General features: G+C 38.1%; 1 protein-coding gene and 1 long non-coding RNA gene across 6 annotated transcripts; both read left to right on the forward strand.

The window, feature by feature from the left end:
* The first annotated feature begins 9,030 nt into the window (after positions 1-9,030).
* On the forward strand, positions 9,031-11,792 carry LOC140850819 (uncharacterized). Of its 2 annotated transcripts, none has more exons than XM_073258801.1 (2): positions 9,031-9,213; positions 10,594-11,792. In XM_073258801.1, the coding sequence occupies exon 2, from the start codon at positions 10,654-10,656 to the stop codon at positions 11,677-11,679; it is 1,026 nt and encodes a 341-aa protein (XP_073114902.1). In that variant the 5' UTR covers positions 9,031-9,213; positions 10,594-10,653; the 3' UTR covers positions 11,680-11,792. The 2 variants fall into 2 exon arrangements, with proteins under 2 accessions (XP_073114902.1, XP_073114903.1); XM_073258802.1 differs by having other exon boundaries at positions 9,037-9,213; positions 10,776-11,792.
* A 2,579-nt stretch (positions 11,793-14,371) lies between these two features.
* On the forward strand, positions 14,372-21,635 carry LOC140858387 (uncharacterized). 4 transcript variants are annotated; one of them, XR_012141946.1, is made up of 3 exons: positions 14,375-15,375; positions 15,481-17,185; positions 20,268-21,635. It is a non-coding gene; the product is annotated as an uncharacterized lncRNA (long non-coding RNA). The 4 variants fall into 4 exon arrangements; XR_012141947.1 differs by having other exon boundaries at positions 14,376-16,437; positions 17,109-17,185; XR_012141948.1 differs by having other exon boundaries at positions 14,376-15,635; positions 17,109-17,185.
* Positions 21,636-24,400: the final 2,765 nt, after the last annotated feature.

The raw sequence follows: 24,400 nt of genomic DNA on the forward strand, positions 1-24,400 counted from the left end.
GTCCATCATGCATCTCATACACTGTGCAACTCTAATCATCTCATAATACTTGTAGATGAATCAATATCTCGTTGGCAGTAAATATGTGCTCATGCATATGTTGGAGGTCATCTAATATAGACTTCAACATATAGCACCTATCTTCATTATCATTGTCTATCCACTCATCAAGTATAGCTCGTTGACTTTGGACTGGACAGGTTGTTAATATTAGAATGATCTGGTAGAGAATATTGCTTAATTTTTTAAAGTTAAGAATGAATCTTTGGTTTGTAAGCCAGTCTATATAATTTGTTTTGGTTAATCGATTGATATCTAAGATTTGAGCTAGAGGGTTGGAAGTTGACACAATGAACATCAGAGAGCAAAGATTCTAATTGGATGTTTGTACTTATTTCATAATTTATTCTAAGAACTTAAATATAAAAAGAACTCTCACTATTTTATCAGATCTCCCACACTCCTCAGGTGGGGAAACAAAAATCCTAACGCCACAACTGGATTTTTAGTGGGTGCTGCGATCCCACCGATGCCATACACCTCACCTAATAGTTATTGATGACACGAACATCGATGCATGGATAACTCGTTGACCAAATGCTTTCTAAGCATGTTGCAGCTATTTGATCTCTAAGTCATGTGAGCTCACCTAACAGTTATTGTCCACACTTCTTAGTTAAGTCAGACCCACCATTCACAAGCAGATATAAAATCGTCATTGGATCCCTCACCTAACAGTTATTGGGTCCAACTCCATCTTTACCCTGAAGCAACTCTTTGCTAATAGAGTGGTTGCGTATTTTCAATGCAACTGAACCACTGTGACCAGTCGAGAACAATCAACGTCGGTAGAACGCCCGCACATCTACAATGGTGGAAGATCATTAGATTTAATATTTATGAAGAGATTTTGGATTTAGATCTCATTTAATGAGTTATTACATGACTGATCTAATTGGCATGGGCTAAACCAAATCGTCAAGCAACTATATTTGAGACTCAATCTTTCAAATTGATCAGGTAAGTAGAGATTGGTGGGGGTCCTCCCGTTGCTTTCTTTAGACATCAATAAATTAGTCAGGTCAGCAAACAAAACTAATTAAATAATCACCTTTTAGTTACTAGTCTTAGACATCAATTAATTAATTGATCCAAATAGGTTAGCTTAGGTGAATCAGATTCGAGCTATAGAGCCAAATTAGGTCCTTAGGTTAATTGATTCTATATATGGGTGTCAATCGATTCTATCAACAATAATTGTATGATCTTAAACTCTATTGATCTAACACTAATCAATATTTGACTCGATTTGATCAACAGCTAAATCGATTTAGACCTAATATGATCAAATTAGAAATCCTAGATGTAATCCAATTACATGACCTATTTGGTCTACTCATGATCAATCCTTCATGCACAAATACTAATTTCAAATCTTAAATCTAAATTTTTAAATCTAAATTCTTTGCATGAAAAGTATATTTTGATCTTAAAATAATTTTAGATCATACATATAAATATATATCATATACATGAATAAGTTCAGATCATAGAAATAAATTTTAGCCCTAAACATGCTTTCATATATCATATATACAAATCAAAATAGATCTCGAAACTCTTTTCAGATCTAAATAACAAAATATATATTATATATATGTTAAAAAATTAGATCTAAAATTTTATTTAATTAAAAATTTTAACATCATTCTAGGACAACCATTCAGCATAACAAGTTATGCCAGGACAACCTTATGTCAAAATGACTTCAAAAACTTTTAGATCTAAAATTTTTCTGTGGACCCCGCCAGTGGGGGTTAAACGTTGGTCATAGTCAAGGCTGTTGAGTTACGAGTGTTTTGAATCGAATCGAATTTATGATTATATTATATGTGAATATTTAAAAATATTTGGTTTGTATTAAATCAGCATGAAATATACTCTTATATTTATTTACAGCATTATTCTTAAAAATTATATAATATCTGAAATATCTGATAGAGATACTTGTTACTTACTGGGCTGTCTAGCTCATTACCTTTCTTTCTATTTCTCAGATTCAGATAATTAATTTCGAGCGTGAGAAGAAATATTGGGGCAGAGCTTTTAGAGGCGAGATTAGCATTGTCAACACTTCATTTAACTTAGATCTATTGTTTTAGTAAAAATTTTATTGGATGTAAGACGTTTGATATAATTACTTGAATTACAGTTGAATAATAATTATTTAAATTTATTCCGCTGCGATGCATTTGATATCGTGATGAGATGCCTTGCATGCTTATGGAGAGAGTTCTTCATGAGTATGCGGCGGTTGCCGCGATCCTCGATTCACAATCTCGGGTCAGGGGCGTGACAATTAATATGGTATCAGAGCATAAGTGGATAAATTATGACACATAGAATTTAACATAATATGAGTGTAGGTGGGTAGACATTAGGAATATTGGGACGTTAAAGTATGAGCATCATAATAAACTCAGGGAAGAGTCTATGCGCTTACTCAACAGAATCCACAGGTTTCCAATACAATGGTGACAGGTATAAAAACAAAAATTTTGAGGACGAAATTTTTTTTTAGGGATGAAGAATGTTATAGCCCAAACCTCAGCCCACCGAAGCCATTCAAACGAAAAAAAAAAAAGAGAAAAATAGAGTAAAACCGGGAAGAAGACTCCCGGTAGGAGTCTTCTTCTCCGGCGAGTCCCGAGCAAATTAGGACTCCTAGGACCCCTCGGAGTCCTAGGGTGCTCTATATGAAGACCCCCTCCCCCTTGAGACCGAATATCGGCCTCCTCCCTCCCTCTTTCTCTCCATTTTTCTCGATCGAAGGCCGCAGACACCGTTTGATTTCTCGCCGTGATTGCCGCCGACGAGGTCTCCGGAGGCTGAGGTAAGTTTTTCTCTTCCCCCCCTCTTTCTTCTCCTTCCTCCCCGTGCATTGTGCGCGCTGCCGGCGACGAGAGTCGCCAATTTCCGGTCGGGGAAAGAGACCTCTGTTTTGGTCTCTTTCCCGTGGATTTTTCCGGCACCGACGATCGGAATTGATCGCCGGCCATGTCTCCTCCGTGACCGGGGGAGTGGCCCCCGTCGGCCGCCGGCCTCCACCGTGGCAGCCGTGGCCTGAACGGCCCGGCAAAAGAAGGAACGCCGGTCCCCTGTTCCGGCGTGGGAAGAACCCAGAAAAAAAAAAAAAGAAGAAAAGAAGAAAAAGAAAAAGAAAAAAAAGAAAAGAAAAGGAAAGAAAAAGAAGAAAAAAAAAAAAGAAAAAGAAAAGGAAAGGAAAGAAAAAGAAGAAAAAAAGAAAAGAAAAGAAAAGAAAAGAAAATAATAATAATAATAATAATAATAAAATATATATATATTTATATATATATATATATGAACAAATAAGTAAGTAAATAAATAAATAAATAAATAAATAAATAAATAAAAATTGAAATTGATGAGAGAGAGAGTTTCTCTCTCTTCTTTCAGTCTGAACCCGGATTTTCTCTCTCTGGAATTGGATTTTCTCTCTCTACTTTCTCTCTCTAGAATTCTTTCTCTCTAGCCTGTTTCTCTCTCCTGATGGATTTCTCTCTCTCTAAAGTCATCCTTCTAGGATTAGCATAGGGGAAGGCTTCATCTGATGATTCTGATCGAGTTTAGAGACGAGTCTGATTTTAAGCAAGATTTTAATTTTGGAATTTGTTAGATTTAATTTTGAATTAAATTAATATAAAAATATAATTTTGGATAATAGGCACGGAAGAATCTCCTAGAAGTTAGTCGATCTATTCATTCAGTGCTCCGTGAAAGGTAAGTAATGAATCATCTTCTCGAGATATTCCATATTTATTCTGAAAATAAATAATTATTCTCTGAAATTATGCATGATTTATGAAATTATGTTTTGAAAGAAAAGTACCTTTGAAATATTATGGTACGTCGATTTATGTACATGTTCAGTGAAATATTTATGATGTATTATGATATAAAGTATTTTGATATGGATCGGATTTATGCTCTCAGCCTAACTATGTTTCTGTGGACCCTGCCAGTGGGGGTTGTGCGCTGGTATTTGTGGACCCTACCAGTGGGGGTTGTGCGCTGGTATTTGTGGATCCTACCAGTGGGGGTTGTGCGCTGGTATTTGTGGACCCTACCAGTGGGGGTTGTGCGCTGGTATTGTGGACCCTGCCAGTGGGGGTTGTGCGCTGGTATTCTGTGGACCCCGCCAGTGGGGGTTAAACGTTGGTCATAGTCAAGGCTGTTGAGTTACTAGTGTTTTGAATCGAATCGGATTTATGATTATATTATATGTGAATATTTGAAAATATTTGGTTTGTATTAAATCAGCATGAAATATACTCTTATGTTTATTTGCAGCATTATTCTTGAAAATTATATAATATCTGAAATATCTGGTAGAGATACTTGTTACTTACTGGGCTGTCTAGCTCATTACCTTTCTTTCTATTTCTTAGATTCAGATAATTAATTTCGAGCGTGGGAAGAAATATTGGGGCAGAGCTTTTAGAGGCGAGATTAGCATTGTCAACACTTCATTTAACTTAGATCTATTATTTTAGTAAAAATTTTATTGGATGTAAGACGTTTGATATAATTACTTGAATTACAGTTGAATAATAATTATTTGAATTTATTCCGCTGCGATGCATTTGATATCGTGATGAGATGCCTTGCATGCTTATGGAGAGAGTTCTTCATGAGTATGCGGTGGTTGCCGCGATCCTCGATTCACAATCTCGGATCGGGAGCGTAACAGATCAGCAGGTATCCCCATCTTCGAAAAAGTATCATAAAATAATACATCGATAAAGCTTTCATTATCTATCAAGATACGGCACACATCATATTCGCGATACTTAAAGTTACAACGACTGCATCATTATGCAAGAACTGAACTCCTCGAGCATCCTCCTCAATGAAAGTTATTAGCTCCCCCGTCCTCTGCCTCTTCGATGCCTTCTCATTCCTGTTGAGTCCTCTAGCTCCATGCCCCCTAGTGATGGCATTGATCATGCCAGCCGAGGGTTGGTCTTCCTGCGGCGCTGCCTGTCATGACTGCTCATTTGGTCGAGGAGACCTCCGTCGCCTTCCTCACCGCTTTCATCTCCATAGGATGAAGCGATCAAGATGACCATGCCTGATGAAATCTTTAATTTTATTTTGAAATTGGATGCACTTATCTATATCGTGACCGTGATCGTGATAGTACAGGCAGTACTTATTATGATCCCTTTGATGTGGGAGTGTCTGAAACTTCCTTACTTCTGAGAGATGTTCCCTTATTTGTATTAACACCTGAGTCCTAGGTGTGTTTAGTGGAATGTAGTTGGTGTACCTCCTCAGCGGTGAAGGTTGCTGATCCCTTTCTTGAGGACTCTAGGGTCGGCGATTTTGAGGAGGGCCCCCTTTTTTCTATTTTTGGAATGGAGACTGGGAGCGCTAGCGGGTTTTCCCCTCCCACCTTGGGGAGCACTCCTTATTTTGCCCCACCGACAGAACTGGTAGGGGCCTCTTCGATGAAGACCTCCTCTATGAGAGCATCTTCTCTGTCCGGACCAGCAAATTAGAATAATCTCGAGGATAGATCTTTACTAACAATTTTTTAAGGTCGTTCTTGAAAAATTCACCCATCATCACGGACATCGCGATCGACTGATCTAGATCGCGAATCTCTAGAGTCATCGTATTAAAATGACTGACAAAAGTACGAATCGACTCTCTCTCTCTTTTTGCTTGATGGTGTGGAGATAGTCGGACCGCTTTTGTTATCATCAGCTGCTGAGAAAATGGCCAACAAAAGACCAGCACAACTCTTCAAAAGAGTGAATTGAAGTCAGTTTTAAGCTCGAATACTATTGTCGAGCCACCCCCTTGAGAGTAGGAACTACTAGTGGCACCACTGAAGGAGATGCAAGAGCCGTCTGATTGGGCTGCGGCACTGCCGGTGGAGGTGCAAGGACGGTTTGGACCATCCAAACAGTAGCCGTCAAAATCTGAACTTGTTGGAAGAGCAAGTTAAACTGGTCCACCATGACCAGCGTTGGTTGGGCTGGTGGAGGAGTCTCCATTGTTGGGGCTGTATCTGATTCTCGTTGGCATGGCTCTCTGCCCATCGGGAGGTGGTGGCATTGGTGAGACGGGATGAGATTTGTTTTGATGGCATAATGTTTGCTCTTGATATGCGCTCCTCCAAAAATGGGTCAAAAATTCTTCCTCTAGCACCAATCTATTAGTGTGAGAAATCGTCCAATGTCGGAGAACTAGAGTTGATGATAAGGTGGGCCTTCTAGGCGTGCAACTTGCAAAAAAATTTAAATCGGAGGTGGCTCTGGTGAAGATCCTCCGATGCTCAAGTCAAGATCTCGTCCAACAAAAGGAGGAGCATGAGAGGTAGAGTTATTATGTACCTTTTCTTGGGGGTCCTCTTTTTATCTCCTTTATGGTGGAGAGTTGGAGTTTCAATAGGCAAGTTAGTTGACATGATCCCATACAATTAGGATGTGATTCGTTGGGCACAAGATTATTGCTCAATACTTTTGGGATGTGGCGCTTGCAGTTGCCTTATCAGTCCAGCGACAACTGTTGTCTAGCGGGTGCCGCATTTTGAATGAAATTGCCAATTTAGGTACTGTAGAGGTGAGAATTGGTTCGCGACGACTAGAGATCGGTCGTCTTGTGCCGCAGTTAGGATGGGTTCAATGATGCCTGAGTGATTGGCCGGTCAGGAGTCGTCGATAATGGTGTCCAGGGATCACCGAGCCACCGTCGACGAACAGGGCTCTAGTCAGATGATTGCGGAGGACTATTCGGCGAAGACAACAACCGACCTTAGATCGGTGGAGAAAGCAATGACCGATTTTGAATCGACGAAGACTGCAGTTGATGGGCTTATTGGACGCAATCATTTTAGACTCTGAGCTTTTTTATGAATTCGGCCCATACGAAATTTGCCCCAACAATTTATATTTGCTGTGGATTGGTAGCTGGTTGGAAGCTCTTAATATTACATATTGTTTGCTGTTATTTCATGGACATTTACAGACCCTGTTATGATGCAGTCTTACCACATTTGAAGGGTCTATGTGCTTATTATTGCCTCCGAACTTATGGTTATCTTGATCTATTCTATAGTTCCCTGGTTTTCGAAATCGCTGATCATTTCACTCATGGTGTACAGATAGGATGTTTTTCCTTTCAGTTATATGATTTATACTTAATTAATGCTATGTTGCTGTTGAATTCATTTATGTGTTTGCTCCGCATCTACGGTGCTTGGTTCACAAGCTCTCACAGGATTAGACTGCTGCTCAGATTTTCTTGCAATATTTCTCTCACTACTCTCAGATTCTGCTTATTTGGTGCATGGTGTACAGTTTTCTAAATCTCCATTCATTACTTCTTCAAGTTTGGTTATGTGATTGGGATCTATGCTTTTGGATATCACAATATACAGTCAACAGAAGCAAGAGGGTTTTTCCTTTCATTCAACAATGGGAATTAATGGTTTTTACTAATACATTGTGCTTATCTGCAATTTTATATCCTATGCTGCAGAGGATTTTTAGCTGGACTTCTGGCACGCCTCCATGCTTCGACTACATTTTGAGAATGAAGTATTGCTACAAAGTACTGTTTCAAAGTATCTCATACAGTGCATCCACCAAGTTTAAGCCTTGCGGCTTGTTATTATATTCACTTCTCCACTTGCTACTAGCTGCGCTTAGTGTGTCATCTCTTATACTGTTTCTATCCATATGTTGTCATTCTTTTGGGGTTGTATCTTATTTTTGGTCTACAGGTCCTGTTTCACTTTGGGTTACGGGTTTCAGTTTGTGTCTCTTATGTTGGTTATAGTTTAGGTTATTATTTTGATTTTGGTTTGTATATTTGAATAAGCTAATGATATAGTTCTTTTTTGTTCAAAAAAAAAAAAATTCATCGGTACACAATACATGAGCAAATGATATATATTAGATAGCTTATTGATATATGTTGTAAGCTTTTTTTAATACACATTCAGTATCAATCCAACACACATCTCGAGGTCTTTTTTTCTCTTCCAATTTTTTTTTTCTAAGATCTTTGCATCTAAAAGTTCATGGAAACTTTATATCATTTGATCTATAGGTGTGTTTCGAGACGTCGAATGAATATTTTGTTAGATATATATCGATTGATCATATACTGTGTATTAGTGAATACTAAATTTGATAAATTATGTATCAATTTATCTGTAGGTGTATATTAGACAGTTGTTGGGTGTGTATCAGAAAAGCTTATGATATGTATTAATAAACCATCTAGTATGTATTATTTGCTCATGTACTGTATAATGATAAATGCTATATTTTAAAAACTGTATATCGCTTTACCTAGATGTGTATAATGGGACGTTGGATGAAGAATTTGTTAGGTATATATTAACTAGTCATATATTTTATGTTAGTGAAACTAAGTTTGATAAACTATTTATTAATTTAGCTGTAGGTGTATATTAAATTATTGCTGGATGTGTATCAAAAAGATTTACAGTATGTATTATCTGACTATATCTTTAATATTATTGTGGTTCTAATAATATAGAGGATATCAATAGTTCCATATCGGTTGTGAATTAACGAGGACTCATCTTTACAAGGAAAGAAAAATTTTTCCTATGTAAAGCGCTTTTTAAAGGACAAAATCGTGAGGCGGGACTCGCAAGGAGGGATTGTGAAGCTCTACGAATTGTAAACATTTGAGTCAAAGAGAATTCGTAAGGAGGGTTGATTGTGAAGCTCTTTGGATTGTACACGATATCGATTTACTTATGTTCATGGTCTTGGTAGGCGGCTACGATCTATTTATGTTCACAAAAATAAAATAAAAAAAATAAAATAAAATAAAAGTCTCGCTTGCGCTAAAAAATCCCCGCCGGCGTGAAGAGGAGACGCCATTCAAAATCGAGAGAACCCCATCCATCCACGTCATGCGCCACGTCACCAAAGCTGTCCTCTCTCCTTAGTGGCCTGCGCCCACCGTTTTTGGTCAGCCTCCCTCTATTTCGCTTCCTTCTTTGCGAAATTAGGGTTTCACAATCCGTCCTCCTCTCTCCTCTGCCGACTCCAAGTCCTGTGGGTATTCCACGCCTGGGCGGCGGATCATCGTCTCGGAATCGCTTCCTTCCCCCTCTCGTATCTCAGATCTTCGATCCCTTTGGTAATTTCTCTTCTGCGAAATTGAATCCAATCTTCTGCTTCTTTTAACCGCTGCTTCCTGCTTTGATCTGCTTTTCGTTCGTTCCTGCAACGGATCGGCGCGTCCTCTGCTGTTCGATCCGTTTGCTCGAATTGTGGTTACATTTTCTTGGAGGGAGTCTTCCTTGTGCCCTTCCTGTTCTTGCTTTTTGTTTTAGCGCTTAGACTGGTAGCTCTGGTCTGTGATTTCACTGGTTATGAGAGGCTGGTTGTGTGGTATTGGTTAGTTGTTGTAGATATTGCTGCTCGATGCCGGACTCATCGATGCTGGGGAGGGTTCGACTTCCCAGGGTTTGTTTCTGAGGGTTAGTGTTGTGATGTAATGATTTCTTGATGTAGATATCGTATCATGATCACAATAGATGAAAACGGCAACCTTATGCTTTTCTTGTTGATGATTCTGCTGGGCCGCAGTTGTGATCAGATGAAAAAAAGAAAGAAACTCATTATTATTATTTTGAAGCCGCTTGTTTTTTATGTTCAATCAAAAGTGGCATCCGTAGATTCGCGAAAGGTGAGACGCATGGTTCTGTTCCAGGTGGTTCCGGTCATTTCCGGAAAATAAATATTTGAATGGAGATTGCCCGAGTTGTATCAAACAAGAGGACCAAGCAGTCCTATTCATCAAACTTTTTGTTTATATGTTCTATTATTTTTGTACGAATTCCTAGGCCTGATGAGCTATGAACCAAGGTCAGAAGAGGCTCTGCGACTCCTTTCCTAAGAGTCCCTCATATTGGACACACTTCTCAAGGCATACCCAAGTCTGGCTGGTTGTTGGCTTTAGCATCCATTATTTGGATCAGAGATGAAATTTCTATTGATTTATTTAGGTTCCTTATCTCTTGCGGTTGATAAATTTTTGGTCCTAGTTGCTTGTTTATGTGCTACCTCTCCTCTTTGTTTATGTTAATCTCATGTTACGTTATTTTAGGGATTTGTAGTTTTGTTCATTGCTGCGCTTGTTTGAGGTTTTATATACAGGCCAAGTGGTAGAAGTTTTTCCATCTCTTTTTAAATTGAGCTTTGAAACTTTTTTTTTTTTTTTGTGGTTTTTTTGTGCTGTGAGATTCATTTTCTCAATGGATTTGTTACTGGTACTTCTGAATGTTTACTTCTGTTTCTTGTTAGTCTTTGAATCTCTGACCATTGTCAATAATCAGATGTGACCTAAAAATTTTATTTAACCAAAGACTCTTTTCAACCAAAGATACTGCGATAGATCAAAATGTAGCTCTTCGTGCAATAGTTTGCTGTCTGTGTTTTTTTCTTTTCTAGTCACTGTAGAAAATTTCATCTGTCTCGGCACCTGATTATATCGCATCCTGCTTTTTATTTATAGAACATCAAATTGTTGCTTTGAGGAACATTTGCTTGTTCCACTCATATTCAATCAAGTAGTATGCCGAAGGAAAGGAGGACCCGTTCTGCATCCTTTGAACGAAGATCTCGTGGGTCACCTTTCCCATGCAGCTCGTCCAGCGATCATAAGCATTCTTCTTCTTCTTCTTCGGTTTCTTGTAGACCTTCTGAATCTGGTGTTCCAGCAGCCAAGGACATCAAAGAGTGGGAGGAGGTTCGTTGCCCTGTGTGCATGGAGTACCCTCACAATGCTGTTCTCCTTCTCTGCTCCTCCCGAGAGAAGGGTTGTCGCCCTTTCATGTGTGACACCAGCTACCGCCATTCTAATTGCCTGGACCAGTACCGCAAGGCATTTTCTGAATCCCAACCATCTCACCAGGATGCTGCGGGTCAGCAGCCAACAAAGCTTTTGTGCCCCCTGTGTCGTGGGCTCGTCACTGGTTGGACTGTGGTGGAGCCGGCACGCCACTATCTCAATGCTAAGATTCGTAGCTGCTCTATGGAGTCCTGTGGGTTTAGCGGGGTTTATGGCGAGCTGAGAAAGCATGCTAGGAAAGAGCATCCCTCTGTGCGTCCATCAGAGGTGGACCCTGAACGACAGCGAGATTGGCGGAGGTTGGAGCAACAGCGTGATCTTGGTGACCTGTTCAGCATGTTTCGGTCGCCCATCAGTGGAGAGGAAGATGGCATCGGCATCGTTGGGGATGATGAAGAGTTGAGTAGTGGTATAATCCCATTTCCCTCGATCACAGTTTTCTTGATTGTACAGGTGACTCGAGCAGGAGGTATGGGTTCCTCACGATCATCTTTGCGTTCCTCGAGAAGCTCCTTGAGGGGTTCTTCACGGAGCCGAAGAGGAAGAGGAATGATCCTGTGGGGAGAGACCTTCAGCGAGCAGGAGTCCTCCGGCAGACCAATGGGCAATGGTATCGATGATGTGGATGATGATGGTAACGACAGCAGAGCTGAGGATGTGTCTGTTGCTTCTGGACAAGGCCAAGGGAGGCGGCGGCGGCACCTGAGGATGTCGGATGATGACAATGAAGATGAAGATGAGTTGCTGTGATTGTAGGGTTGTTGCTGTGTCGTATTTTGGAGTGTGTTGAGCTGGTTGGGTTTTGTAAATCACTTGTTATTCCCAAATATTTCTTTGTCAGTGATGCAAGTGTCCTGTTCTTATGTTTTATTTGTTTAACAGGGGAATCAGCTATTTCACCATTAAACATGCGAAGTTGGCTACTTCACCATTAAACATGGGAAGCTAGCTGCTTCAACATGAAGACTTGTTTTCGAGGCAGGAGGTTCTGCCTGATCTGGAACGGTAAAAAAAAAAAAAAAAGAAGATGAAAGAACAGATTGTGAATAATATTGCTTCGATGAACAATCGAACATTGAATGTGGGATTCTGGTTTGGATATTACTTTGTTCATGTCCGGATTCGTCTGGTTGTTGATGTCGTCGTTTGCTGCTAGCATTTAGAACAGGAAATTCACTATGGATGCCTGACCAACAAGATCGGGTTTTCTTTTTCAGCAGTGTGTTTATCATGAGGCCGTACAACTGGGATGATATTCCGAGCTGGAATTTGCCAGAAGCTGCTGGATTGCTGGGTTTGCTACTATCGTGACTGACATCAATCAGGGTCTGAATGTGGGGATAATTTGGTGCCGAGTTTTGGGATAGGATGGGCGAATGATTAAAAATCTTCTCATTGGATGTTACTCTATGTGCAGGGCTCATAACTTCGCTCGTTATTCTTTGCTCTTTTCAGTAATCTTAATTTGGAAAATATTGTTCTTTTCAATCTTAATTTGATGAGTTACATGCCAAAATAGAGTTAGCCAATTTTGGTTGACAGATCTTCTGGTGTTTGGTCAGTGGGAACCTTGTATTGCTTCTAAATTGCTCCATATATGAAATTTAGTAGGTCGGTAGGATTACAGAGAACCATTTATTGTTTATCAATGTCCATCTACTATTTAGCAACTTTAAGACAGCAGAAGTAATTCAGTTTTGTAGTATCATGAGATGCTTAATCTATCAGATAATACCTGGCGAGCCGAACCAGTATTATTAGACAGTGCCTCCTAGCATCGTAACATTACCTTCAGTTTTTTCCGGTTCTCTATCACCAGGTCAGAACTTGTCTCTGCTTGTCAACTAAATTTACTCAAACTTCCTAGTTGCATTCAAAACTCTATTTCAACTTTTCAGCTCGACTGCCTTGGTCCCCATCCGTTGTAAAGGCTACTTGATGCCCTGTTCCAAGAAGAGGTAATTTCATCAGGAATCAATGATGGCTTCTTCATTATGCAAGAGGTTCTACTTGCTAGCGTCATGCATTCTTTCAGCCTGACTGCGGTTTGGCATATGCCCCCTGAAACTACTGGTTTACTAATAATTTGGCTGATTGAAGCTGGTTGAAATAATAGATCGGAGGCCATCTTGAAATTGGATCAACAATACAGCTTGAAACCCCCTGTGGATGCGGACAATCTTGTAGAATAGATAAAGCTACAGCTTATGATTTACAAGCAATTCGGTGCCATCCATCTTTTGATTGAAAAAAAAAAGGAAAAAAAAAAAATCATCAGGATCATTAGGCTCTACATTTTTTTTTATTCATGTTTTCTGAAGTCTCTTTTATTTGTATTATGAGGAACTCTAACTATTTAGGTAAGAGCATGTTTTGAAGGTGACCCATTATTTTTATAAAATGGAACTAGATCCCTCTTTTTAGTTATAAAAGTGAAGTTTCTTTTATTCATGCCTCCTGAGGTCCTTTCTATTTGTGTTAGGGGGAACTCTTAAGTTTATTATTTATTTAACAGCACGTTTCAAAGATGATCGACTATTTTTATAAAATGGAACTGGGTCTCTCTTTTTAGGTATAAAAGTGAAATTTGTTCCCTAACTTTATTATTTACTTTAGAGCACGTTTCGGAGGTGATCAATTACTTTTAGAAAATAGCTTTGGAGCATTTTTTTGAGTTATAAAGGTGAAATATTTTTTTATTTATATCTTCTGAAGTCCTTTCTATTTATATCAATATCACAGAGAGCTCTAATTTTATTATTTATGTAGATGACGATTGCTGTATTATATAGATAATATTATTATAGTAATATGACTGCAGAAGGAATGTGATTATCTGATAAAATTATAGAAAATTCTATATTGTACAGTATTTGATATATACATAATATTATTATAAAATTATAAAAAATTCTACATTGCAGTGTTTGGTATACAATTTAGATTACATAGAATATAAGCTATTTTTTTAAAATATTTTTATTTTTATTTATTGATTATTATTTATTTTTAGAAGAATAATTTAATTTTGAGATCAATTATTTTTTATGACATCATCTATTATATATTTTTTTATTTTTATTAATTAAAATTATCTATAATTTATTTTAATTTATGTTGATTTATTTTGATGAGAATATTTTGATCCTGAAGTTATTTTGTTGCAACATTAAAAAATTATAAGATTATATATAATCACATAATTATTTTTTTAAATAAATAAATTATTTTTTTTAAATAAATAAATTATTTTTTTAAAATAATATTATATTATATGTAATACAGATGTGCAGTATTATTTATAAAAATAATAAAATAAATAATATAATTTAATTATTTATTATAAAATTATATGTAATTCTGGCAGCATCATCTGTTACCAAATGCCCCCTGAAGAGCAGGGTGATCGATTAATTTTATTAGATGGGCTTGCTTCGGTCATTTTAGTTATAAAAGTGTAAAAAGAAAATCGTTTTTCAGCGCATCGAGCTTGAAAGTGATCTGGGGAAGAAAAAACTAAAAAGAAAAAGGGAAGGGTCTGAAATCGATACGGGGCTCCGAAAAGCACTCCTCCGCCCTCACCATTCCCTTCAGTTTAAAGTTGCTGCTACCGTCACCCGCCCCCAATGCTCCCCTCGGTCCTCGTTGGTCGGTGCCTCTCGCTGCTCTCCCTCTCCTTCAACGACGGTAGCAAACCCTAATTGCAAGGCTTCTAGTTGTGATCTTCTTTGGTTCCCTATTTGGTCGTTTTTCATGAATTTCGGTTCCCTTCAGCATGAACCCTAAAATTGATGCTTTGCGGTTGCATAATTTCTTCGGATTTGCATAAATCTCATAATCCGTGGTTGTTCGCATTCGCATTGTTCGTTACTTTATAAAATGATCCCCAAATACTGCTTAATTGTTCCAGCAAAATAACTTTGTAACTCGTTCGCGTCGAAACTGTAAACTAGCTGAATCTTTCTTATAACCTTATACGGAGCGTGGAGAGCTAGCCAACGTCGCCTCCTCGATACAGAAAGACGGTGAAGCCAATTCTCTCTCTCTCTCTCTGTGTGTTTGTTCCGGTGATATTTCCTTTCTCTCGCTTTTCTTTTCCTTCCTTTTAGTTGGTGTTGTTTCTAGAGATCATGGGTTTTTTTTTTTTTATTTCATTTTATTTGTGTGTGTTGATAAAAAGATCATTGAGGGTTCGTTCGGTGTTTTCGAGCGATTCTTCTTTTATCGTAACCAAAACAATGTTGCTTCATTTGTTTTGGTCTCATCAACCCCAGGTTTCTCTATTTCTATTTGGTGGAAAGTTCTCCCGGAAATCTAGAATGCATTGGACGATTTCCTCCCTTGTCCAATAAAAGTAGTAGTACTCCATTGCGCGAACCACAACTACAAATCGTCGTATTAGAATCCTTGGTATATTACATCTCGTTGCAAGATGTTGTTGGTCAGGTATTCTTTCATCTATTCACAGAAAAAAAGTTGTTCTTCAACATTATGTTCTTGACCAAGCATGTATTATGTTGCTTAAAAATAATGGAACCTCTGAGGTTGTAGGATATCAAGGAAATTCTTGCCATGGTTTATATAAGAAGGGACTTCCTGATGCTCCTCCCTGCGGATTCGGTGCATTTGCAGTGAAGGTCTTGCAGCAAAACTCTTAGTTACCGCATGCCGGCCAGATTTGTTGACCGTCTTTTGTGAGATTGATGGTACTTCTATCTTTGAAGGGTGTTGAAGTGTTGGTTTCTGTGTATTATGCTTGTCCATATGGTTATCCAGGAGTCCCTATTAGTGCAAGATATATTTTGAAACATCCTGAGCTCAAAGAGGATGTGAAAGCCTGCTCTAAGTATCCTTGTTTTCTTGGAGTCTCTCTCTCTCTCTCCCCAAACTAAATTATGTGGATTTTTAGAGTTTGTGGACTGCTGGAGCAAAAAAAATACAATCGTACCAAACAATTTCAGTGATACCATAAAGTTAAAGAAATTATGTTTCAAAAGTTGCAATGTGACATTAAATCATGGAAGGTTCAAGCAGAAAACTTTCCTACCAAGTCAACAAATAATAACCTGATACTAGATTTATGCCTTGCTATATAGACCATAAATCTGTTAGCTGAACAACTGTGGATGGTTGATGATTGTACTGTTGGCTACTTGGACTTTGTGGGTGTCTTACCTGCTGAACAGGCTGTGTTGGGTCCTGGTCAAGTAATACAATATTCTCTCTCTCTCTCTCACACACACACACAGAGTGTGCGTGCGTGCGCGCATGTGAGCATGCACATGAGTATATGTGTGAGCTTGCAGGCATGCTTGTGTTAAAGTGTCACTTCTGTCTCTTAGATACTATCAGATATGTGAAAGATCAGCCTTCACTGCATTTATCCAGTCTGTACTTGCAAATAGTGGCAATCTGTTTGGAAATAAATGTGCACTTCAAGAGATATCTTCCAAGTGATGGCATGGTCGTAGGTTTTGAGATGCTTATTATAATGATGATAAATTTATGGTATGGTAACATCCTATGTCAGATTTTTCATAGCAATATTATAAATGATAATTGTTTGTGGATCTCTTATCTCTAGCTGTTTATTTTCAATAATCTATTATTTTCTTTTTTATTAATTTTATGCATTGAGATGCTTTCTTTATGAACCTACTAATGAACAAATAAAAAGCTTCTGCAGATGTTGTTGCCATTGAAATGCAGGATTTGGTATTTCTGCTGTATTTTTTTTTTCTCTGTTCCACAAATCATTCCCTTATTTGTTTTCCTAATGTAGCCAACATATGTTATATAGGCATACTAAATGACAAGTCCAAGATGAGGCCCATTGGAATTCCAATATAAGAGAAAAGAAGAAATATATTCAAATATCCCTACTTCATTTATTTCTGACTGCTAGATCAGATCAATAAGCTGCCTTTTGATTTGTTTTTAACTAAGCTAAATTGTACTCTTTCTATTTGTGAGCAATTGGCCTACATTTCCTCAAGATTTTTATAAAGGGGAAGTTCATTGGGGGCTCAGATATTGTTCTTAATTTGCTTCGGGTAGCTTTTAGTGAATAACGCACTTGTTAGTCTCTCTCTCTCTCTCTCTCTCTCACACCACACACACAGAGCAAAACACTTGCTACTCTAGTTCATGACATGTCACTGAGCTTCTTCTCTCTGCAGAAAGGTGAACTCAAGGAATTGCTGGTGGAGACTGAGGCATGAAACTCTTTCCAACTCATCAGGGTGTTTTTGCAATGGTAATTTGTTTCAGTTTTATTGTTTGTTGACATTCTAACATGAATGTGCCAGATATTTTTTTCCCATCCAGTATATGACTTCAGATCGCATGTTAATTTTTTTATAATTTTGTATTATAGTTGTCTGTTTATCTGAGAAAGCTTGCATCTCTTTCTTTACCCTTCTTTTGGGGAAGGGGGGATGGTAAAAACTTAAATGGATGCACAAAATAATGCTGAATTGGATTCAAGATATTGCTAACTCTAGCATCAATGTATATACACTCTTTGGTATCAGAGCTGCCTTAGACCTGCTGCTCTCTGCTAAAGTCGTCAACAGCATGCCTGAACCTGGCTGCTGCTGCTACTTATCATTGCAACTTTCCATGGTAACCCACAACAATCATGTCCTAGTTTTTGGGTGACTCTTATCTGTGATGTCATGAGTGATTTGTCTGTAGTCTTACAGCAAGGATGTCAACTAATGCACTGTGCTCAGGCCTGATGCCTCCTAAGTTGTATGTTAATTTTATTAGGCCTTCCCATAATTGGATCAATGAAGTTTTTTCCTTGAAGAGGATAGCTGCAAAGCATGCAAGAATCAAAATGACAAAGTGTAGTAGAATGAAGATCAACATACAATTTGGATTAAATGGACAAACTTTGTGGTTGTTTTAAGCCTTTTCTTGCATCTACTGTTTGCTGCTTTTTCCTTTACTGGGTGATGTGGGAAATTTGCTTGAGCCAGACACCTGCATTGAAATGATGCAGCATTTGGTTCAAAGTGAGTTTTGAGGTTAATGTCAAGTTAACTTATTTTTTATCTTTTCTGTTTATTTATTTATTTTATTTATTTATTTTTACTTTTAAAAAAACCAGCAATACTATGTGATTGTTCATGATGTTGCAGGAAAGCTTCTAATATCACAGTCTTATGCAAAACTTGAAAATGGGGAAATTACTCATGGCTGGACATATGGTGTTCCAATTCTCCACAGAGTCTCTCATTGCCACCTAAATTAAATACACGAGGTGGTAAGAGGTCAGACCATCAGAGTGTGTCCAGTTCAATCACCCTAAATAGAATTATAGGATCAGGCATCCTGAACTCTGAACCTCTAGAAAGGACAGAGTGTAAACCTCTGGGTTACACCTTGGTCAATGCATATGCTGCTTTAATTCTCATGGTGGGAAGCGCTGTTCGACACTTGACTGAGAGTTGATGGAAAGACTCATGTCTGCCTTGCTAGAAATAGGCACGCAGGAGACATCATGGAAAACATATGGAGAACCAACCATCGCAAACTTCTTCAGAATTTTGTATGATCAATAAAGTAGCCAGCCAGCGGGGATCTGCTGAAGCTTAGATTTCAGTGATCTTGCTGTGGGCATTCAAATAGGTTTGATGTTTACTCCCTTAATGGTTTTGGAATTGGGATGCACAGCATGGCTGGAGCTTGTGCATATGCAAAGCATCTCTTTCACATCTTGAGGGTCCAATGAACCGGCTGACATTGCATAACCAATGCACATGTGTGGTCATCCCCAGTGGATACTCAAGTGTGTTATGGGTGGTTGGCATGTATAGTGAGTGCATCTTACCCATCCTAAGGGTTGCCCATGGGAGGATGTGCATCTCGAGCGTTCAAGGATGGCTGGTCTGATTTGTGTTGATCCGGTTGTGTTTAACAGCATATTGAGAGAGGAGTTGGTTTGCGTGTCAGTAGATTTCCTGGACTGACTGAAAATTTTTGTTTAACAACAAGATAGATAGATAGATAGATAATTGAATGAGATCCAGATTGCATGCATTTGGTCTCATTCTCTTTCCAAATCACCATTCCATTTGGTCTCATTCTCTTTGTGATATCTTGATCATGGGACGCATACAAACCATCCCAATCTCCTGCATTTTTCTGCATAATATCCAGTATCTAGCCACAGTTGCCAAGCTGGGGAGTTGGGCTTGGTGAACCCGCCCCCACCCTCCGAGTTGCCCATTCCTGCGACCCCCCCCCCCTCTCTCTCTCTCTCTCTCTCACTCTCAAGTCGATCCATTTCCAATAAAACGATCATTTTGCATGTCCCGTTGTACTCAAAATAGAAACAAGGCACCAAGGAGGAGCAAGAAGAAATGGGAAGAAATGATGCTTCACAAAGTGGCATCCATCAGCAGCCTATTGAAAAGAGAGTTATAACTGAGTAGTCATGGATCCTTCTGAGGGATCCAAGTCCAGTTCCTATTCTCAGGCTCTCTCTCTCCTCCCTCCTTTTTCTTTTTTCTGCCATCTTCTCTTCAAATTCCATAACACTTGTACCTTCATTGTTTTGGTGCTCTCGTTCATTTGATGCATATCAGTGCTTTTTCTTTCTTTCTTTTTCTTAATCTTTTCAAGAAATGCCATGTTCATTTTTTGTTGTTCGATAGCATCATTTGGTCATTTGTCTTGGACTCTGGAATGCCTCCGCTGAGTAAATCTGTTAATCACATTCAATTAATCAATCCAAAAGTACTGTATCATAATACAATATGTTAAAGACCAAACTATCAACATCCATACAATCATGCTATTATCATAATATCCAAAAGACACTATGTTACATAGTAAATAATGATTGTTTGGCATCATGATTCTTCCACAGCAAGTATCAACATTCCGACATTTTTCACATAATGCATGCAGTCATTAGCAAAAGACACTACGTTCTTATCTCCACATAACTTGCAGATAATCTTCATCTCTAGGTTTAAAAAGCCAAGCATTAAATGAAGTCTTTCACATAATAAACAACCCGAAAGTCCATGTGTCTTCTTCTTCCAAGCATATTAAACTAGTATGAAAATTCTCCTATTGCATTGGCATGAGTTCCCTGGCATAAGAACCAGAGAACTTCTAAGAATTTAATGGTATTATCCTTTCACATGCTTCCATCTCTTATTGAGTATTTCACAACTATAATCTTGTCACTGTAAGCTTTTTTATGATCTGTAACTTCTCAGAGAGCTTTAAAAGAGAAAACAAGGGTTCTTCCCCGGATAATTTAGTGCTTTACTTGCTTTAATTTTTTGAAGCAATAATAATGATTCTTTTCGTCTATGTAGGAGGATGATGCGCAGAAGCATCTTCTACTTGAGGCTGTTGAGAATATACGAGCAATCGTTGGGAGCAACATAAATTCTTGGGGTTGTATGAGTGCTTTTCCAAATGCAGAGGCTTCTGTAACTCTATGATGAATGTGAATGCTTTGCGCCCAGAACCTGTTGCAGCCTCTAGTAACATGAATATGTCACTGTTAAGAAACTTCTACAGGTATCCCTTATCCGGAATACCACGTTGTTCATATACATCAGCAGAAACTCATAGGTCTGTCCCTCATGGCAGAAGCTTCGCTGTGAAAGCTAGTATCTCATCCAGAATTGAGTTGCACCTACCTAGCATTCTAAACATGAAAATGCCGGAAGAGGGTATGGGATACTAGGCGAGAAGCCACTGTCTGGGAGTGCCTATCATAGAATACAAGACCCTTTAATAGGATGGCCAAATTCTTCTTCTAGTTATCAATCTCCACTTGATATGGAAGCACCTTTAATTGGCTCTCCACTGCTGAAGCATATTTATGTGAATCAAGATGATATTAAAAGTGTGCCTTCAGAACATGCTGACAGCTCCATCGAGTCAGCCTTGGTTAACCCTAGAATATGCACTTGAGATGATCAGGAAAAAACTGACTATGAAAGAGGACAGCCAGCATTGCTACTAAGAAGTCTAACTGCTTGAAACTATAAGTGATTCTTGAATTGTATATGAAATACAACTGCATGCTTCTTTTGCAAAGAAGACACGTGCCCACACAGTTGCACTTGTTCTTCTTGCACTGACGTTGTCACCTCTACGTCTTCTTTTTCTGTCCAGCTACTGTGACTGCTTCAGGATCATCTTGTGCAGAAGCCTGTCAATGCTAAGACTGCCATAATACACGTGATAATGAAGAGACAGTGATTGATTCAAAAGAACTGTTACAATCTCGCATGCCACATGCATTTGCTCCAAAGGTTATCCTGCCAGTCATGGATTTCTAAAGCAGTAGTGGGGTAAGGATTCTTTGTTATGTCAGTTGGGGAATTTGCACCATACTCCCATGAGAAAAAAACTGATTGTCCTCATATTCTGGAGGATATTAGGAAAATGATAACAACCTCTGGCAGGCATAGAGTAGGATGCAACTGCAGGAAGTCCATGTGCAGCAAAAAATACTGTGAATGCTGTAAGGTTTTCTGTTTTATCAGTTGCACGTTTGACTAACGTGCTTGAGTTGTTCTTTTTAACATGTGCTGATTTAGTATGTTGGCTTATCATTGGCCTACGTTGGATGTTCTCTGTGTGCTTATGTGAAGTCTGTAAGAATATTTTGGGCATGAAAGGTGGTAAAAGACTTGTTCAAATACTATATATATTTTTGTTATCTGCAAGTATTAGTTTCTCATCCCGCCTTCACCGAGCGCATGGTTACTGAGAAGCTTTTCTGATACCAACATTCACCCAACTGCTGAAGATAGTATTCTCACGAGCAGCACAGGTAATTCATGCGAAGCAGTTCTAACGTAATGTTAGCAATCGGTTAAAGCAACAGGGCCACATAGGCACGTTTTATAAGGAAATAGCCTAATCTGGAGGCTTAGGTGCTTTGTGCATAGCATGATGATGATAGCTCCAGGAGCAGGTATTGAGATGTTCAACCATGGCTAGAATTAGAATCTTATTTGAAGAGAAGTAATGCCAATTTTGTGCGTGCAAACATCAACTCGGCTGGCACCATGTACCAAATCCGGGTTGACTAGACTACGTACCTAATCCTGGGAAAAAGTGGAGTTTGGTGACCATCAGACTGCACGAGTTCATTGTCACATGCCAAACATGGGGTATTTGGCATCTACAACTCGTGCATAACAGATCTGGTCTTGTGAATTAACCTGTAGAATAGCTTTACCAGATCATACCAAATCTACCAGCCAAGGTTTATAACAGAGATCCGTATTAAAGTTGATCCTGTGTATCAATAAATTTTATAGCCTTGGTAGGTGATTTTAAAGCTGGATAGTTTAAGATATGGAAGAATTTTAGCCCATAAACCATTTAATAGAATGTCTTTTTCGAGAGAAACCATTTAATAGGATGTCATTGTCATTTAATAGAATGAACCAGTTGAAGATGCATATCTATCACTTGCCACCATTTCCTTGTTGAACTATTTACAACAGAAGTATCAGGCGACATGAATCATGATACATGACGTGTATGGAATCTTGAGGTAAGTTTGTTGACATTTTGGTGTCGGGTTCTCCCTTGTTAGACTAGAATGAAGTCCTCTCTATCTCACACACACGCACGTGCATGCATGTACGCATGCGCGCACGTAAATTTATTCCTCTGCTCTTTTGAGAAAATTATTCTCACACACATGCATGTACCATGTACGCATGCGCGCACGTAAAACTCTTCCACTCTTGTAGGATATACTGTAAACGCTGGTATGAACAGGCAATGGTTGTGAAGGATTTTGACCTCACCAAAATAAGGCGGAAACAAGTGCCGTAATTATCAGTCGTATTTTTCTACCAAAAAAAAAACTTATCAGTCATATTTATTTATTACACCAGCCCGTCAACTGGTGTAGCTCACATTGTTCATTTTTGCCATGAAATACAAGTAGTTTTGAGAATACGAGTAAAAGTTGTTCCCTCAAGCTTACTATTCTATGTAGAATGCATGTGAAGGACAGAGGCTAGCTGGTTATAACTTTGGGTTATTAACTTCGATTTGTAACTCATAACTCTTTGCACTCACCCTCTGTTTGATACGAAGGATGGATCGAAGGAAAGATTGATGGAGGAGGAAGTTCATATCCATCTTTTCATATGTTTGATGAAACATGAAAGAATGGATGAAAATGATTTTCTTCTCTGTTTGATATAGAAAAAATGAGAAAAATGAAGGATGATATTTGTATAACATTTTTAATAAACTATCAGTTGATAAAAATATTATTATTATTAATTTATAATACTTATTTATACTAAAGAAGTAAACAACGTATAAAATTATAAATTATAATCTATAACTATATTAAAAAATATATAAATATTTAATTTAATATATGATTTGTAAATTAATTATTAATAAATTAATTATATGAATAATTAATTAATTAATTTATAATTTAGTTAAAATATTTAATTAATATTATATAAATAGTTAATTTAAAAATAGTAAATATAAATAGAGAAATAGAAAATAATCTAATTATTTAATTATAATTATAAAAATTATATACTAAAACTAAAATAATGACTAATAAAATATAATAAAATATATAAAAATATATATAAATGATATGAATGTAAAAGTGAAGAAGCAATATATTTTAATCAAAAAATTAATGAGGCATAATGTTATCGATGTAAAAGTCTATCCTTCAATGCTCCATCCATCTTTTCTTCGTCCTCCCAATTTAAAAGGATGCAAATTAGTGGATAGCTAATTTCATTCTTTTCATCCATCTTTTCTGTAATTTTTTGAACGAAATGATAGATGGAGATCATCTATCCATCAATTCCATCCTCTCGTGATCCTAACTAAAAACAGGATTAAGGCGTAATGAAGAGATGCCCAGTTGGCTGGGACCGCTTGCTTTAATCAGTGTAAGCCCGTTTCGACCTTGTGTTCTCGCCCACTCTCTTGTTTTCTTCTCCTCCAACCCTCTCTCAGTGCCGTAATGCTGGCCGCAAAACCTATAACAAGGCTGTTTTTGCACATGCCCGCACGCGCATATGCTACAGGAGAATACGTGCAACTCATGCTTACCAATCTGGATCACCTGTACGTCAAACGGTTCCATGACCAGTGAGGAAAGCAGATTAGCAAGGAGCCCATCATCTCGTAAAATTGAAGGCGTAATGAACCTTGGGCATCCTGTACCAATTACTTGTGTGTGTGGGGCGGGGATGGGGGGGGGGGGGGGGGGGGGTTGGGGGGCGCGGGGCGGGGTTGTGTTTGGAATGGTTGCCAAAATAATAATTTATTAATAATTTTTAAATAAAATATTTTATAATAAATAATAAAATAAATAAATAAATAAATATATATATTCAAAAATATTATAAGATATCAATAAATATTTAATTTTATGTATAAATAAAGATAAGTAAAACACAATACCTTACATCATCTATAAAAT

The sequence above is a fragment of the Elaeis guineensis genome, chromosome 6, assembly GCF_000442705.2.
Source record: "Elaeis guineensis isolate ETL-2024a chromosome 6, EG11, whole genome shotgun sequence".
NCBI classification, from domain to species: domain Eukaryota; kingdom Viridiplantae; phylum Streptophyta; class Magnoliopsida; order Arecales; family Arecaceae; genus Elaeis; species Elaeis guineensis.

Excerpts from the sequence above, each read along its gene's own strand:
- LOC140850819 (XM_073258801.1), top strand. The coding sequence starts at position 10,654 with ATGCCGAAGGAAAGGAGGACCCGTTCTGCATCCTTTGAACGAAGATCT.